Source organism: Pipistrellus kuhlii, unplaced genomic scaffold (genome assembly GCF_014108245.1).
Source record: "Pipistrellus kuhlii isolate mPipKuh1 unplaced genomic scaffold, mPipKuh1.p scaffold_m20_p_3, whole genome shotgun sequence".
Taxonomy (NCBI): Eukaryota; Metazoa; Chordata; class Mammalia; order Chiroptera; family Vespertilionidae; genus Pipistrellus; species Pipistrellus kuhlii.
The window spans coordinates 44,796,723-44,815,315 of NW_023425529.1; the positions used below are offsets into that span (position 1 = coordinate 44,796,723).

General features: G+C 52.0%; 1 protein-coding gene across 1 annotated transcript; it reads right to left on the minus strand.

The window, feature by feature from the left end:
- Positions 1–4,701: 4,701 nt before the first annotated feature.
- Positions 4,702–12,884, minus strand: KRT78 (keratin 78). The gene is made up of 9 exons (XM_036454874.2): positions 11,652–12,884; positions 11,049–11,263; positions 9,945–10,005; positions 9,384–9,479; positions 8,188–8,352; positions 7,722–7,847; positions 5,449–5,669; positions 5,150–5,184; positions 4,702–5,070 (listed from the first exon to the last, which is right to left on the minus strand). Exons 1-9 carry the CDS (start codon positions 12,006–12,008, stop codon positions 4,847–4,849), a joined length of 1,500 nt encoding a protein of 499 aa, XP_036310767.1. The 5' UTR covers positions 12,009–12,884; the 3' UTR covers positions 4,702–4,846.
- Positions 12,885–18,593: the final 5,709 nt, after the last annotated feature.

Below are 18,593 nucleotides of genomic sequence, written 5' to 3' on the forward strand. Positions count from 1 at the left end.
AGGAGGAGAGGGAGGGGCCCCGTGGGCTGGGGCGGGAGAGTTCCTTCTCCCCCAGCCGGAAGGAGGGGCTGCTTCCAGTTATCACCGGTGCCCCAGAGCTGAGGTTGAGCAGAGACTGTCTGGGGCAGGATGCCACCCCCTGGGGCTCCCCTGCCTTGGAACAGGATGATAGGGGCTCCCACAGCCACCTCCACCGTGCGGTGGCTGGTTTGGTCTCCTCCCACCCAGCCCTGGTGGCCGCTATCAATGGGGCTCTGTTCTGTGGGGTTTATCCCAGGCTCCTGTTGTAAGCCAAGGCCCCAGGGCCCAGGCTGAGCAGGTGGTGAATGAAGGTGCATTGGGCAATGGGTTGTGGAGAGAGCGCCCAGCCCTGCTGCAGTCCCACCTCCCAGCCCACGGCCTCATTGCCCCCTGGCAGGTCTGGGTGGGGGGCACAGGTGATGGAATGAGCGTGGGACAATCTGTTTCCTTATCATACACCACAGGCTGGGTGCTGCATGGAGATTCTGTGCTGGGCAAAGTGGTTGGGAGGGCAGGAAGATTCCTGCCCAACCACAATGCCTGCGCACTTCAGGAAATAGAAAGGCCTGGCTCCACAGTCAGTGCCCAGAAAGCTGGGAAGGTGATGGGGGCAAAGTGAAACAGTGGACTATCATCTGAGACCCCCCGACCCTCTGCTTTACATCAGAGCCTCCCAGAAGGGTACAGCCACTCTGCAGGGAGCTGGAGCAGGTGGAGGACACATCCCATCTGGCTGGACATAGGTACAGATCCAAGAAGTCTGTATTCAGCAAAAGCCCCACAAGGTCCATGGAGCACTCCAGCATTCCCATCTTCCCAGTCCAGAAGGAGCCCCATGCTTAATTCAGAGGGAGCCAGGGGGAGGGAGGTCCTTAAATCCCTTCACACAGTCCCCTCCTCGTTTCACCAACTCAGGCTACTGGGACCAACAGCCACAGGGAAGCTTGGAAAAGCTAGTCAAATGCTAGGCAGAGTACTGAGGGGCTGACTTTAGAGACTGTCTCTTCTCACCTACTTAGGGGTGAGTGGGATGGGCCCAGAAAGGAGAGAGACTTGCCTGAGGGAAGGAGAAAGATTGCACTGGCTGGGCTCCTCACACAGCTGCCAGGGCTAGAGCTGGGACTCTCACCAGTCTGTGTTCCCAGGATCCCAGAGGACATGGGACCACCCCCAAGGGAGGCAGGAGGAGAGCAGGCCATGTCTCCCAGCGTCAGGAAGTTGAATATTCTCCCATGAACAGTAAGACATGGGCCATTGACAGATCCAGTCCCTTAATTTTCCTCCCTGCTTGGAGCTAGGGTAACAGGCATATGGGGAAGGAATTGGGAAGGGGGAGATGAATCCCCACTGAGCTGGGTGTCCTCTGGCAACTCTTGACTTCTCTGGGCCTCCTTGCCTCTGAGCAGGGCTGTGAGCAGGGCCAGCCAGGGAAGTCCTTTCCAAAAGCACCTGCCTGTGATTGCAGAACCCGGCTGTCATTTCCCTAACCTTTGTCTCCTGCCCCTGAGGCTGTTATCACTTTCTCAGCCTCCCTTATCTCTCCCTAATGGGGGTGTGGGAGGCAAAGACAGTTGTGAGTGGGGCCTCCCTCCCTGGGGAAAGGAGTGATGTCAGCTGTCTGAGTCAGGAGCAGCCCTGATGGTGGGAGTAGAGTGGGCTGCAAACACACATTCCACCCTGCACAGCCACACATATTTACCTGGTGCTCTGTGCCAGGCTTTGTGTTGGGAGCTGATGACAGACACACAGGCAACCCAGGGCCTGCTCTCGCAGTTACTTCCTGCGTAGCCTACCTCCTACCCAGCAGGACATCTCACCAGTCCCATCCCAGACAGTGTGGGAGCCACTGTGCCTCCTCCTATCCTGCCCCTCCGCTTTCGTGCAGGCCATCCAAGCTCATACCTTCTCCGTGGCCCAAGGAGCAGTTTCCTCCCCCTGCTGCCACTCACTCTGAGAGCATCCATCACCTGTCTAGGGACCCTCCCTGTGACAAGACAAGAGGCAATGGAATGAATGAAGTGGGACAACTGGGCACCCAACATGGGTCAGGCTGGGTGCTGAGCAATGGAAAAGATACAGGGGTGAAGAAAATACAGTCTCCACCCTTGAGGAGCCCCCTACAAAGGTAGAACTTTCTGTGGTTATATAGGCAATCCTTAATTGAGCACACACCTTAGGGCAGACAGGAGCCTATACGCTTTCCATGTAATAACACCTTTCGTCTCCATCCTGAGTATGCTCCCTTTGCCTCTTTCCAGATCCACTCACCTGCCCTAAATCCACTCACCAATCTCCCTGACCCTGGTAGGCTGCTCTCTTGTTCTCTGGCTTCCAGCTGGATTGGCCAAAGGGAGACTCCATGGGGAGGTCTGGGAGGGAGAGAGGACCAGTATTTCCTCCCCCTCCCTCCCTGTTTCTGCACCAGATGTCTCCTTCCACGTGATCTCTCCACAGTTCCCCAACTCTATCACCTAGTTGCTGCTTCTCCCTCCTGTGTCTCCAGCTCTCCACAGGATATCCACCTGGCCCTGATTTTCCCAGGACCATCTCGCATTAGCACCGACAGTCCCACGTCCCAGAAAACCTCTCGGCCTGGAAAACCAGATGGTAGCTTCCCCAGCTCTGGGGTAGCAATGGCTTCCCAGTGCTGCCAGCCTCTGACCTCTGCATCCTATGCTTTTTCCCATAGCCACACCCACACCTCTGTAAATAATCCTTTCATTAAAGCCTATTTAACTGAACTATTTTGGGTGAATTTGTTTGCTCTTGGGATCCTGAATGTTACCATCCCCACACTGCCCTGTTAGTATTATTAATGTCTTGTCACAGATGAGGAAACTGAAGGGAGAGGTTAAGTAACTTGGTCAAAGTTCCACCACTAGTAAATGGCAGAGCTGGGATCCAAGCTCCAGAGCCTCACGCTCACCCACTCATATCTCCCTCACAGAGGGCTGACAAGCCTCTTTCTTGGATACTTTTGATGGAGAGACCCATGGATCTGAAAAAAACAGCTGACCTCTCTCTATTAGTCTGGGACCTCTGGCAGGCTGGAGTTGACCCAGGTGGAGAGGGAGAAGATGGGAGGACAGTGCAAGAGCCAACACAACTGCTGAGGTAGCACCTGGCCCTGATGTCCATTCTCCTGGCTTCCTGCAAAAGAGGGAAGGAGGAGAAGCTTCCAGTCTCATGCTCAGACAGGCCCATGGGTGGGATAGAGCCAAGAGGTAAGAGGGATGGGCCATAGTTCCAGTCCCAAGTCCCCATAAGAGCCCCAGCACAAGCTGAGCTGCTGAGCCAGGAGAAAAGCCTGACCAGAGGTCCCAGGCTAATGGAGAAGCTGAGTCCTAGACCAGAACAGATAGAAACAGAGCCCAGGATAGCAGCCAGGCTGTGCTGGGAACAGGAAGAATCTGGTGGATTCAGACACAGGGAGTCGGGAAGGTTTACAGGAAGAGAAAAGTCTGGTTCAAACTTGGGCAAAAGGAGAAACAATGATGAAGGGGACTGTCTTGAGTCAGAAATGGAGCCTATTCTGGAGGCTTAATGAGGGAACAAGCTACAAGAGATGCTAAAACATCAGTGGAAATGGAGGGTACACCAGGGAGTATACTGAGGGGCTGGAAGGAAGCCTCTGATAAGCTGATTGGGATAAGAAGTGAGATGATCATAGGATATAACCTAAACAAGCCTAAATATTTCACAGATTGCCTTCTGTGGAGAATGGGCTGGGCAATGGCACACCTTCTTTTTTGCTGGTTGCACAAGCCTGGAGGCCTAGCTGAATTGCTGGAAGGAGTGACAGAGATGATGCACGTTGCCACAGGGGACCTTTGACCCTGCCCTTCAGCCTCTCCTCAAAATGCCCTTGGATCACATACTGAAGGCTGTGGCTCAGCATCACTGCTGAATTATTAACCTGACTGGGGCACCCCTGTCCAGGAGGAAGGCAGGATTAAAGCTCAGAGAAGAAAGGTGAGGGTGAGGTGACAAGACCCAGCCTGGCCACCTTAGATAGAGCTGGAGCCAGGGCATCAGGAGGAAGGGATTAGAAGAAGGGACAAGACACAAAAAGGCCTGACCACCCAGGATGGTGTCTGGATTAGCCACAGGAGGCTGGCCTCTGGCCCTGGAGCCAAGGGCTCTGAGAAGGAAAACCTGGTTCTCATGGGTGGGAGGGGTTATGCTGGACACATGAGAAGCAGATATCTTCAGACCCACTAGGAGTGAGGATGGTTTGGTCTTGCTTGCCAGAGTAGCCCCAGTCTTGGAACTGTGGCTCAAGTGTGGTTTGTACCCAATACAATTTGTGGGAGGGAATGGAACGGTAAAGAAAGGAAGGAAAACTCATCCCCAGAGAGAACTGGGGCTGCTTCATTTCACAGAAAAACTAGAGAACTGGAGGCTCAGAGGCAGATGAGTAGCACAAGGTCAGGTGCCTCTTGGTGAAGCCTCTAGGGTCTGATCAGTGGCCCTCAGACCTTTCCCCTCCCCTCAAAGGACAATACTTGGATAGGATGCAGACTGGCCAAGCCAAACCCAGAGTTTTCCTAGCTCAGCTTGGAGACCATGGAAGAGAGAAGAGAATGAGGCTCGGTAGCTGGAGGATGGAGCAGTATGCACTGGGCAGATACCAGACAAATTAGACAAATCACTAGGCAGGACCAGGCCAGCACTCAGAAAAGCAGGTATACATGACTTTATTAATTTTTGCAGCATCCCCTATGGGCAGTGGACACACAATTGGCCATGCAGGGATGGGATGACGGGGTGGGGGTAGGGCTGAGAATGTTCAGGAAGGCAGGAAAGCAAGAGGCTGGCACTGCACTCAGTATGTGATGGATGTCTTGAGACTTGATTCGACAGTCTTCTTCAGGATGGTGCGACAGCTGGAGCCAGAGCCAGAGCTGGACACAGAGCAGGACCCCATCACAGGGCCCTGTCCAGAGCCCAGGATGATGTTGGAGCCTCCAGTCACAACGCTGGAGCAGCCGGACCCACCTCCAAGTCCACACGTTCCTCCAGACAGGATGGCACTGCCTCCCCCCATGGCTGCAAGAAATATACCAGTGTCATAGAGGGTCCTTGGCTCCCCATGGAAATCCCTCCCCAAAAGTCCCCTGATACTCACAGATGGTGACCTGGCTGGTCCATTCCCCAGACATTCTGGGGGAGAAAGAACAAGAGAGAAAACGTTGAGAAAGGCGCAAGAATGCCTCTTAGAGCAGCTCACCTACTTTCTCAGCAGGTAAAGTCCACAGTCCCCCATTTAAAACCCCTCCCAGAAGAACGGGTTGCCCTCAATGACTTAGAATGTGAGGAAATCTCTTAGGATTCCCCTCGCCAGGAAAGCTCTGTGTTGGCATTCCATTCTCCACCACCACCTTTCCTCACAAGAAACATATCCCCAGGTCCTCTGACGGGCCCTACCTGCACTCCTCACTCTCCAGCAGCCTGCGGTAGGTGGCAATCTCCACGTCCAGGGCCAGTTTGGTGCTCATCAGCTCCTGGTACTCCTTCAGGAGCCGGGCCATGTTCTGCTTGGCAGTCCTCAGAGCGGCCTCCAGCTCGGCCACCTTGGCCTGAGCATCCTTGATGGCCAGCTCCCCACGCTGCTCTGCCTGTGTGATGGCGGCCTCCAGGTCGGCATTCTGGGAGGGATGTAGACATGAGGGAGAAAATGGCTGTGAGCACAACACAGCCTCCCAAAGCACTTGCTACAGGTAAAAATAAGGTTTTTTTTACAGATGTAATTAGTTAAGGATTGCAAGATGATAACATATTGCATTTCAAGTGAGTCCTGAACCTAGCGACTGGTGTTCCTAGAAAAAGATAAGAGGGCACTGGTGTTCCTAGAAAAAGAGAGAAGGCACCACTTGAAGACGAAGGCTGAGACTGGAGTGATGCGACTACAAAACCAGAAATGCCAAGGAATTGCTGGAGCCACCAACAACCAGGTAGAGGACAGGAAGGTTCCAGCTGGCTCCTTTAGAGGGAGCCTGGCCCTGCCGACTCTGATTTCAGACATCTAACCTCCAGACTGAGAGTATACGTTTCTGCCGTTTCAAGCTACTAACCGTGTGGTACATTGTTACAGCAGCCACAAGAAACTAACCCACCATTTGCCACCTCAAGTGATCTCTCCTGCTTCTTCCCTCCGTTAAGCCTCTTTCTGTCCTCTTCCATTCACTACCTACAGCCCCATTTCAAATATTTTGTCCTGTTTTCAGAGTTTATCAAACTATGTACCCCCGTTTTTAGTTTGAAAAATAGAGTCTCCGTACTTATCTCTCCAATCCCACAGAAAACTCTTAGATGAAGACCCCTGCCTAATTGGCCATCCAGCTGATTGGCCTTCATGTTTGATTTGGAGTGAAGGCATTCCCTAAATGTTCTCATTATTCTTTCCCAGGCAAGCACCCTGTGGATGGGGAGCATCACCTCCATTCTACAGGTGAGGAAATTGAGGCTCAGAAAGGTGAATGTCAGGGTCACGACCCCACCTAAAGCTGAAGTCCAGTCCACCGCTCTAACTAACCCGCAGGGCTCTGCCTGGGGCCTGGCACAGGGGAGCCCAATTCATTGTGTGCATGAAGAGGAGGAGTAACGGGAGTGGGGGAGTCATATCCCCAAGAAGGGGTCAGCCTTTTGTGGGAGGAGCTCTGGTTCCCAGACAGTTTGGGACATAGTTCCCCCCTAAGTTCTGGCAGCTGGACTTTGAGACTCCCCGTATTCGTGTCACCTGGGCGAACTTAGATTAGGAAGCAGGTTTCTGGGCTCCACCCATAGAGACCCTGATTCCCTCTGTCTGGCAGAAGACCCAGGGAACTATTTTAACAGGAAACCCAGGGAATCCAACCTTAAGGGCAAAGTACAATGGCAGCAAATTAAGTAACAGGTCCTGTCACACTCCAGAGAAGTGCAGGTAAGGATGGTTGGAGTCCGAGTCTGGGCCTGACTGGAGTGGTCTGCACTCTAAGGATTTGCCCCTGAGGGCCCTGCTGGCAATGGATGGGTCATGTGCACCTTGGGAGTCAAGCCGAAGTTCTTAGAGGGAACTTGACTTGGTGGTCTCAGCTTTCAATGCTCTGTTGACCCCAAAACCAATTATTCAGATTTGGGGAAAGTAAGTACAAAGACACTTGAAAACTTAAGAACTGGAAATCCTTCACATCTAGCAATGAATTCTCCAGGAGGAATGGAAAACCACCTTCCTGACCTTGCCTCCCTCTCTCTCCATCCTTCTCACTCCTCCCACACCAGGCACCAACAGTATCACCTCCTAAGGAGGGCTCTACTGCCCATGTCGCCTGCTCCCTGAGGTCCTGGCTCTCACCCTCCCCAAAAGGAAACCAGGAAATTCAGTGCATGGCCTTAGAGGCCCTGCTGGGCTTGATGCATCGAAGTCAAAAGAAGGGATAAGAAAAGAGATAAAGTAACCCTCTCCCCAAGGAACCTAAAGCAAGATGTACACCTGGACATGGAATCCAGCATGAGCAGAGCCATCTGGAGTTGTTCAATGCAGAGCCCATGCAGCTAGAATGTGTAAGAGGAAGGCTAAAGTCTCCTTAAGTGTGGCTTGAGGTTCTCTCTACCCCAAATTACTTAAAGTCCAGCCACTTATCAAGGTTCACACCAGCCCAGCAGTGACCATGGCACAAAGGCAGCAAGAGACAGGGCTTGGGGAGCTCTGGGACCCTCACCTGCTTCTTGAGGTTCTCAATCTGGCTCTGCAGTCTCTGGATTGCCTGCTGCAGCTGAGAGATCTGAACTTTGACTTCCTTCATGCTGTTCCCATGGAGCTGGGCAGATGCCTGCAGCTCCTGGTACTGAGGAGGACAGAGGTGACCATGAGTTGAGAGAAATCTCACCTTTGATGCCAAGACTTATGCCCCCCATTCGTTGCCTCCTCACGTCCTCATTTGGAACATGGGTTAAACACTGAGACCAGGACATGGTGGGATGCGCTTGCAGAAGTCCAGCCTCGTCTCCCACAGGTTTCCTGCATTGCCTCCCTCCAGGAGAATGGATGTGGTTGTGCCCACCCAGCTCTGGAACTTCAGGAAGGTTATCAGAACTGCCCAATGGAACCGAGGTAGACAACCCCCCTGGGATGTGGGCAGGAAGACCCAATCTTTTCCAGCACGGTGCTGCCCCTGGCCCTGGCACCTTGGTCTGGTACAGCATCTCAGCCTCGGCCTTGCTGGTCTGGGTGATCTCCTCATACCGGGCCCGGACCTCGGCAATGATGTCACTGAAGTCCAGGCAGCGGTTGTTATCCATGGACAGCACCACGGACATGTCGCTGGCCTGGGTCTGCAGCTGGCCCAGCTCCTGCCAGGAAGACAGACTCAATGTCCACTTGCCCCCAGCTTCCTTTCCCCTTGGAGCCCTGGGGAAGATGGGCAAAAAGCCTGACTCTCTGCCCACACTCCATCAGTGGGCAGCCCTCATTCATACAGGGTGGCACTGAGCACTCCCTGCCATCTGTGGGGCTGTCTCCTTGTCTGGGATGAGGGCTGAAGGAGGTGGTCTCAATGACTCTTGAAGCTTGGAAATTTTTTATATTGATCTTAGAGAAAGAGAAACATTGACCTGCTGTCCCACCCACCGATGTACTCTTTGGTTGATCCTTGTATGTGCCCTGACTGGAGATCACACCTGCAACCTTGGTGTATAGGGACAATTTCTAACCAAGTACCCGGCCAGGGCTTGCAGCTTGGAATTTAAAGGAAAATGTCCTGTAAGGCCTGAAATCATCTGGTCCCCATCACTCTCCTGACCTGTTATCACCCAACCTCCCTCACTCTGGCTGTTCCAGCCACACCGCCTCTGCATTTCCTCGGACACCAGCATGCAGAGGGGGGGGCATTCCTTCACCCTGGGATCCAGGATCCCTACCTGAGAGGGTAACTTCCTCACCTCCTTCAAATCTTTGCTCAAATTTTATCTTTATATCTGGCCACCCTGACCACCTTATTTGAAATTACAACCTGCCCTAACCCCCACATTCCCAATCCTCCTTTCCCTGTTCTAATTTTCCATTTATCTGTGGCATTTATCACCTTCTAACATACGTATTTACTAAGTCTGTCATTTATTGTCCAGCTCCCAGTAGGAAGCAAGCTCTGTGACTTTGGGTGGGTTATTCACTGGTGTGTCCCCGGAACCTAGCAATCCGCATAGTAAATTCTCAGTGATTGTTTGTCTAATGACTGAATGGCCAGAGTCTACATCACCCTAACTAGGCTTCGCCCCTCCTGGCCACTTCAACAGTGGCCACAGGGAGGCTGCCCACCCTCCCCCCTCCCCTCACTACCATCTGCCCTCAAAGTCCACCACTTGTGCCACTGGCGGGTCCTCACTTCTTCATACAGACGCCTCAAGAAGCAGATGTGCTCTCTCAGGGACTCCAGCTTGCCTTCCAACTCCATCTTGCTCATGAAAACTTCATCCACATCCTGGGGGAGGGAGGCAGAAACCATGTACCCTACTTCTTCTCTGTGGCCCCACTCTAGCTGGCTCAGGAGTTCTGTTCACAAACTGTCCAACATCCACCCACAGCCATCTCCAGACACCCGCTTCTTCCTTCTCCACCCCGCCCTGTGCTTTTGTCTAACATTGACCCATACTGCCTTTAGGAACCCTTCCCTGATTAATCCCAACCAGTTCTGCTTCTTCTATTCTCCCCCCTCCCCACCCTCTCCCACAGTGACACCCAAAAACATCACATGATCCTTCTATCGGATCTTGTCTTAGGGTCCCTATGTCTAAGTAGATGGCTCATTTATCTGAGGGACCCCGGCAGGCAATATGACAGTGTATTCTTCATGGGGATCTCCAACTCTTTGCCCTCCAAACCCATGACTGGGCTCTGCACTCTGGGTCTTCAGGATGCAAATGGAGCGGCTGACACTCCCCCTCACCTTTTTGAGAACCACAAAGTCATTCTCCACCGTGGCCCGCTTGTGGGCTTCCTGTCCATACCTGCCGGGTAAAAACAGAGAGATGCTGAGCTCAGAGCCAATGTGCTTCCTCCAAGCATGACCTCTCTGAAGAGGCCACTCATGCCTGTAGATGCTCCAAAGCAAGACACACAACCAGCCTGGGTCTCTACCTTTCTTAACAGGAAGTTTTGGTCACATCCTAGCTATGCCCTCTCTATTCTTTCAGCCCATGTCTCCTTAATGACATAGGCTGCTCTTCTTCACATTTACAAAACACACATACCTTTTCTCGCCACTCACAATGATGGGGCCTGAAGCAAGCAGTTGGATTTTATCAGAAAGATTCTACAAATCATGTTGCCCGAGTCATAGATGATTAGGTGGCCATGCAGACCTAACACCTAGGTCTCCTGTCCCCAACCTGGTTTTCTTCCAGGGCCCACTCCACCTCACATCCCACCTTCCTAACAGCCTTGAGAGGGAAGAAAGGTAATGACATCTTCCCAGTTTTCAGATATAGAAACTGAGGCTGGGCTAGGTAAAATTACTTGCTCAAGGCCACACAGCTGCCCTTTACCCATAGCCACTGAACCCAAGCCTGCTGTTAGTCCAAGGTTCTCTCCATACCATCAGGTGACTTAGGTGGGAACCCAGAACCACAGCTGAGCTGTGAATCATGCCACGGGTCTGGGGATGGTTCCACAAAATAAATTCCCTTCCGCCCCTGATACAAGAAAACATCTGAGTCACTTTAGCCTACAGCCTGCTCAACAGGAATTTCTCAAGAAAAAACCCATTGAGGCATTGTTTAAATAAGCCTCTCCCAGTGCTGGCCAGAAACCTGGGCCTTGGAGCTGGGGCCTGTTGGCTCTCAGATTTGGGCAGCAGGGGCAGTGAGCTACTTACCTGCAGCAGGTGGGGCATACTAAGAATCAGGGGGAATGAGATGCAGAGGGGCTAAAGGGAAGCCAAGTGAGGGGGGTGGGGGAAAAGGACGGGGACAGGGGAAGGCCTCAGCTGACAGCTCTGATCCAGCCCTCTGAGACCCCACTCTGTCCCCATGGGGAACTTTGGTCTACCTACTTGGCCTTGTACTCCTCCTCCTGGTCCTGGCAGGACTTCAGCTCAGCATCCAGAGCCCCTCGTTGTCTCTGGATCTCCTCCAGCCACTTCCTGAGCCGGCCCAGGTAGTCCTCGAAGAAAGACTCCAGGCCCCGAGGGCTGTCACTCACCCCTAGTTGCTGCAGCAAGTGCCACTTGGTCTCCAGGACCTTGTTCTGCTGCTCTAGGAACCGCACCTGCGCATAAGCAGAGGGTTCCTGAGGCCCCTGTGGGACTCCCTGGGCACAGCCTCTGGAGCGTGAAGCCTCAGGGACCCTGTAGTCAGCCCACCTTCCACTGCCCCCCAGCCCAGCAGCCTCAAGACTCTGAGCACATCAACACAATCAGAAAGACTAATGAGGAAGGGTCTACCACTGCTGGCTGGCAGCTTTCTGCTGCTGAGCCCCAACCATGGGACCGCAGGGCCTCCGCATAACCAGGGAGACTCCAGTTAGACCAAAGAGGGACTTCTTTGCTGCAGAGGTAGATAGGAAAGTGGTAGACCAGACATCTCCATCCCCAAGTCAGTCAGGAAGTTCCTCCTAGGGATGCACTGAGGCAGGGTTTAGCTGAGTTGACCCTCACCTTGTCAATGAAGGAAGCAAACTGGTTGTTGAGGGTTCGGATCTCTTGGGTCTCCTGAGTCCTCACCACTTGGAACTGGGGGTCAATCTCAATCTTCAGTGGGGTCAGCAGATCCTGGTTGATGGTCACTTCCTGGATGCCCCCTGGAGGGCACAGGGAAAGCCCAGGCCCACCACTCCCCTCCCCAAATTGCCTTCCCCCTGACCCCCAGGCCATTCCACGGGAACCTCCTCGGCATCCCCCGAAGGAATTGAGGCTCCTGCTGCTGAAGCTACCCCTGATTTGGCCCCTGGAGCCAGCAGAACAGGCTGAGCGAGCACTGAAGCCCCTCTGAGTCCTGCCGGGGGAAAGAGACATGGCAGAGACCTGCAGTCACAGCAGCACACAGGCAGAGGAGAATCAAGGTGTGTGAGTTCCTGCCCCGAGGCCCTGGCACAAGTCTTTTATCCCCTCCCGTGTTTGGGCTGGGCCTTGGAGAGCAAGATGCTCTTGGCCTGACTGTGTCTGTCACTGGCTGCAGCTGACCTGTCTGACACACCTGGAGAATAAGTGCTCGGCACGTGCAGAGCCCCAGGAATGAGACCCAGACCCTTGGGGCCTGTCCCCAAGACAAGGAAGTAGTAGCCAGAGGCCTGGACTTCAGTGCTGAGAATGGAGGGCAATGGCCCTGAGCAACATCACGGAGGGTCAGTCAAGGAAGACTTCCTGGAGAAGGAGACAGGGAAGAAGGGAAGGACATTCAAGGGGGGAAAGGAGTGGACAGCGGGGTTCAGACAGAGAACCTGAGTGCCTTGGAGATGTTAGATAGAGGTAAGTGATGCTTCTCAAGGAAAAAAATCTACCTATAAGAGCTGGAGAAGGCACTTCGCAGCACTGAGAAGCCAGGAGGTGTTACTGTCAGGGTTGACTAAAACACTTCAGGGTTTGGAAATGAAACAAAAAAACTGGGTGTCTAAGTCCCTCCTCTTGCCCAACCCAGCAATCATCCATGGGGCACCACCCCACTCACACCGGGCATCTCCATCCAGGATCATGGCCAATGGAGCATAAGCCCAGCCTGTGTCCCTTCCACAAACACCCAGCGCCGGCCCCTCTCCAAGTCAAGCGCCACATCATCAGGTTACAGAGCAGAGGCACTGAGATTATGAATTGAAGTGCGTCTAGAAACATGCTGCCTTAGGGAACTGGGAGCAGAAACGGGAGCTTGGGGTTCCTCACCGGATAGATACTGTCTCTGCCCTGACAGTCTGCTAAGTGGAAGAGACACAGGGTGCATCCAACATTGAGTGGGCCTCCTCTGCTGCAGGACCCTGAAAGGAGGCATCCAGCCCTCACCATCCCCCACCACCTCCACCTCCACCACCACTGAGGCTCCTCCACTGCTGGTGAGCAGTATCAGGCAGCTCTGGTTTTTCAGAAATTTCTAAAATGTCGTTTTTACATGGCTGAAGAGTTCTTTTTCCCTGTTCCCCTGTCCCTCCCACCTTTTCTAGAGCTGGTGTACTCCAAAACTACAATACTGGGGCCTTTGATAATGCAACTCAAAGCAAGGTCAAAGAGAGACCCGCATAATACACTCTCATGACCAAGATATGAGGAAGTCAGTCCTAGCCATGCAAACCATCCTAGAGACACTCCACCTCTCCCCCAGCCAGACAAAGGGAGCAGGTCACCCTGCCTTCCAGAGGATTAGGAGCCCCTTCCTCCTACCCCTAAATGAACCTGAACCACAGATGACCTCAGGGGAATCAGTGGGAAGAGCAAAAGAAATCAAGGGACTGAGGGGGCAGGTGAAGAAAAGAGGAGAAAAGACCAAGGGAGGCAGGGAGGAGAGGCGGCCATCTAGAAAGAGAACCTGGAAAATGGGTTGAATGGTATTGAGGACCCACCTCCAAGCCCTAACCCCCAGGACCAGTTTGCAGAGGCAAAGAGGGCCAGGTGCCTTTCTTCTGGGTCCCACGAATATGCCTGAGAATGATCTCCATGGACTGGACTCTACCACCCCTACCGCCCCTCCCCCTGACCCTAGTATTAAAAAGTGGAAGACTGCTCAGTGGTTGAGGTCATGATTCAATTCACCGTCAGGGCACATGCCCCGGTTGCAGGCTCAATCCCCAGTGAGGGGTGTGCAGGAGGCAGCTGATCAATGATTCTCTCTCATCGTTGCTGTTTCCTCTCCCTTCCTCTCTAAAATCAATTTTTTTTAAAATTATTTTAAAGTTGAAGACAGAATCACACATTTGGGATGAGACCAAATCCACCTCCTTGGAACTTCCCCATATTTGAAATATTATTGCGTATTTGAGCCCAAGTGAGCTTCCAGGTTCAATGCTCTCATTTTACACTTAAAGACTCTGAGGTCCCATTGGCTGTAGGGCGGGGTGCAGACTGTGCACCCTTGAGTAACCTAAGAGATTGCACCAGGTGGCCTCTAAGCCTGCTCTGACCCAGTGCTCTGTGGTCTGAGTAACTTGCCTAAGGCCACCCACATGGCTGATGAGCTAGATCCAGGACCCCCAGCCAACACAGACCACTGCCCTTTAAGCCTATGGCCAGTACTCCACTTGTCTGTCTTGTCCACCAGCCTACCTAGCTCAGGGTCTGGCATACCCTGGGCTCCAGTAAGCACTTGTTTTAGGAGATGAGTTCTTACTTATGGCGGGACCTTCTTAAATGCCCAGGTTCTCAGATGCTGCTGTCATATGTGTTTCCCCTGGTAGAGAAAAAAAAGAAAGAAAGAAAGAAAAAACACACACACACACACACACACACACACACACACACAGTGATGGGGAGAAGGACCAAATTGTTTGGAGATTTAAATGCTCAACCCCTCACAGTCTGAGCACACGGGGATCCCAATCTATGCAGTAGCAAAGGTGCAAAGGGCTCAAACCCTGGACTTAATATTAACCTGGCAAATGCAAAGGCTCTTATGGGTTCTATCTATGGGGTTACATTCCTCAGTGCCAGGGGGCCTGGCTTCTGGCCACTCCCTGGGTCTGTGGACTGGGGCAAGTGCCCTGCCTCTCTGCACCTCTGTGCTCTCAGCTCAGCAAGTACTTGGCTGCGCTTTCTCTTAGGGCCATTCTGACCCTCGCCACCCTGGGCTCTTGCTGAGGGCTGGTAACTGTCAGGAGGGTAACCATTCTCACCCACACCTGGAACTCTGCAGTCCCTGCCACCTTATCCTGCCTTAGAGAAAGCCTCTGGCCACCCAGCTCATGGTAGCTCCCCATAGCCTCCGTCTCTCCCTGCAATTCTCATGGCATCCCTATAAGTTCCTCCTAAGTGACCCCTCAGTGTCCCCTGGCCACAGCTACAACTCCCCGGCCTCTTTCTCTCTAAGTGCTCTCAAGCCTGTTCTGTTTATGCAGTAGTTTTTGACCCAAAAGCCATTTATTCACATTTATTCATTCACTCAACAAAATATGGTTGAGCACCTACTATGTGCAGGGCCTGTGCTGAGAATTAGAAATTTAGCAGAGAGCAAGGCCCAGCCCTGGCACCAAGAAAGCCTAGAGCCTAGTAGGGAAAGAGACACTGAAAAGATAATTAGACAAGTATTTAGTTGCAATTATGATAAGGAAAAAATAAGTATAGGGCATGAAAGAGGCCTAGCCTTGTTTATCCCTTAATTCATTCTCCAGAATGCCAGGAACACGCCTGCCTCAGGGCCTTTGCACAGTTGCTTCCTCTTCCGGGCATGCTCCTCCCTGGATACCCACTTAGCTGGAAGTCACCCTCCCTGGCTGCCTCAACCAAAACTGCAACACTGAGGCCATTCCCCCCTCTGACACTTCTTATCCCCCTCCCTGCTTGCTCGCTTTCCTCTTCGCACTATCGCTTCCTACTATACCAGGTGTTTTACCCATGCCAGTCTCCCTGCACCAGAATGTGAGCTCCACAAGGGAGATTTGTGTCTGTTTCTTCACTTCTGTGTCCTCTGCACTTAGAGTGGCGCCTGGCTAGTACGTGCTCAATAAGTATTTCCCAACTGAATGAATTCCCGTTCAATTTCCTCTTGCTTTCCTCCCATCTTTCAACCTCTAGAGATTTTTGTGACTCTCAATTCTGTTCTCCAAAGCATTAATCACTCCCCACCCACCCAAGATTGGGAGATGCATACATTTAATAAATATGGTGTATATGGGGGGTGTGTGTGTGTGTGTGCGCGCGCGCGCGCGCGCGCGCGCGCGCTCGCACACTATCTGCCTTTACCCGGCCTCCCCTCTCCAACCACAGTCAGCCCAGTGACTTCCCCTGATTTAGGCACCAAGGAACCATCCATCAGTTCAGCCTTTGCAGCCGAGAAACATGCCAGATTCTAACCCAGAATATTCCAAATATCCCAAGCATCATTCGTTCTCATTTACTCTTCACCATCATGGCCTATATAATTCCATAAGATCTGTTATGTACTTAATATTTTCCTTTAAATCAAATCTTATTCTGACCCCCAGCAATAATGTTCTTAAAATTGTGACCATTGTGTGCTAGTTCTAAATTTTCTAATTTATATTCAAATAACACATAACTATTAAAATGTGAACTGCTTGTCCATGTGCCTGTGGCTTACACTGCACCCTCAGGAAACACAGGTCAATCCAACCCTGCCTTTGCTGCCCCAAAGCCAGTGAGGGCAGGAACGGACACCCTTCCTGCCAGGCCAGCGATTTCTAGCCTCCTCGAATTGTACCTCTCTTGGCCTGTAGGAGCAGGAGAGAGGAGGGAGCCATAAAGCCCCTCACTCCATCCAGGTCAGGAGAGCACTCACTCCAGCACCCTCTGTGCTGGTGCCCTCCTGCCTGCTGGGCTGGGGGCAAGCAGCCCTGCCCTCCTCACTGCACTGGCCAGGAGTGTGCTGGCACCAACCAGAGAACAGGCTCATTGCCACAGGAAAGGGATGCCCACAGGTGAGCCAGTGGCTGCCTCCAGGCCCAGGAAATGAGACCCCAAAACTCAGAGGCAGCACATTCCCAAGACAGTGGCCTTGAAGAAGGGTTTTTGAAGTCCCACCTGAGAGTTCAGAATATAAATGCATGGCTCCAAGTTTCAGGTTCAAGATGGAAGAGGAGATGATGCTCAACTCTAACTCTGGAATACAGACAGACCCTGCCTAACAACAGGGATTCATTCTGAGAAATACGTAGTAGGTCATTTGTCATTGTGCAACCCTCATAGAGTGCACTTACACAAACCTACACAGTACAGCCTTCTACACACCTAGGCTATATGGTGTAGCCTATGGCTCCTAGGCTACAAGGAGCAATAGAACAGTGCCAAATTGTAGGCAATAGGCAACTGTACCACAATGGTATTTGTGTATCTACGTATACCTAAACATAGGAAAAAGTGCAGTAAAATATGGGATAAAAGATAACCCACACAGGGCACTCACCAGGAGTGGAGCTGGCAGAACCGGAAGCTGCTCTAGGTGAAGCTGTGAGTGAGTGAGTGTGAGGGCCTGGGACATCACTGAACACTACTTAGACTTCATAAACACTGTACACTTAGGCTGCACTAAGTTTATTTTTTATTTGCACTACATTATGAAAGCTAAATCACTAGGCAACAGGAATTTTCCGCTCCATTATCTTATGGGACCAAACTGTATATGCGGTCCATTTCTCACTAAAATATCATGTGACACATAGCTGTAATGACCCATTTACATGTGTAACTTGATGGTGTTTTATATTCAGAATATTGAGGACCCTCTGAGTGCCATCACTGAGCCAGACCTAGATCTTCCATCTTCTTTAATCCTCCTCACAATCTGAGAAGTGGGTATCATTATTTCATTCCACAGACACAGATACAAAAACAATTCTTAAAAATAAAAAGGGGCTGGGACCGGTTTGGCTCAGTGAATAGAGCGTTGGCCTGCGGACTGAAAGGTCCCGGGTTCGATTCCGGGCAAGGGCATGAACCTTGGTTGCAGGCACATCCCCGATAGGGGGTGTGCAAGAAGCAGCTGATCGATAATTCTCTCTCATCGATGTTTCTAACTCTCTATCCCTCTCTCTTCCTCTCTGTGAAAAATCAATAAAATATATTTTTTTTTAAATTAAAAATAAAAAGGGGTCATGTCAGGCTGAGAACTCAGATCTTCTAACTTACCCTGTAGTTTCTCGGGAACACCACAGACTGTTGTATTTTTTTTTAAACCTCACCCCAGGATATGTTTTGTTATGTGTTTTTTCATTGGAGAGAGGGGGGGGGGGAGGGAGAGGGAGAGGGGGAGGGAGAGGGAGAGAGAGGGATAAAACATTGATGTGAAAGAGAGACATTGATCTATTGCCTCACACACACCCTAACTGGGGATCGAACCCACAACTTGGGTATGGGCCTTGACTGGAATCAAGCCCAAGACCCTTAAGTGCATAAAATGATGCTCTAATCACTGAGTACACTGGCCAGGCCCCCAGACTGCTTTGTGCAATATGTATCTGTCCTTTTTTTTCTTATGCAGCAGAGAACTGAAAGCTTCTCCCACAATGATGCCGGGAAAGAGCTCAAAGGGGACTCGCTGGGCTTGCTGGCTGCACAGGGCATGCTGCTATGTACCTAACAGCTGGCTCTCTCTGTTTTGTAGTGTTTGCCATTTTCTGTGTGTAACAACTCTCACCATGGCTAATTTTAAGCTACTAGTGTGATATGACTACAGTGATATCACCGGCTGCAGTCAGGAAGAAATGAATATAGTCAGGAACCCCAAGTTTGTAGGGCTGGCTCCAACACACACTGGCAGGAAGAGCTGGAGGCCTTCCTGTGGAGAGGAAACTGTCCCAGACTGGGGAGTCAGGCACACACATTGGGAGCAACTGATGATGCCTGGGAGAGGGAAGAGGGCCAGGCGGAGAGGGAAGAGGAAGTGCTCAGACCAGAAAGCCTGACGTCAGAGTCCAGACTTGCCCGTCCAGGGCTCAGCACGCAGCC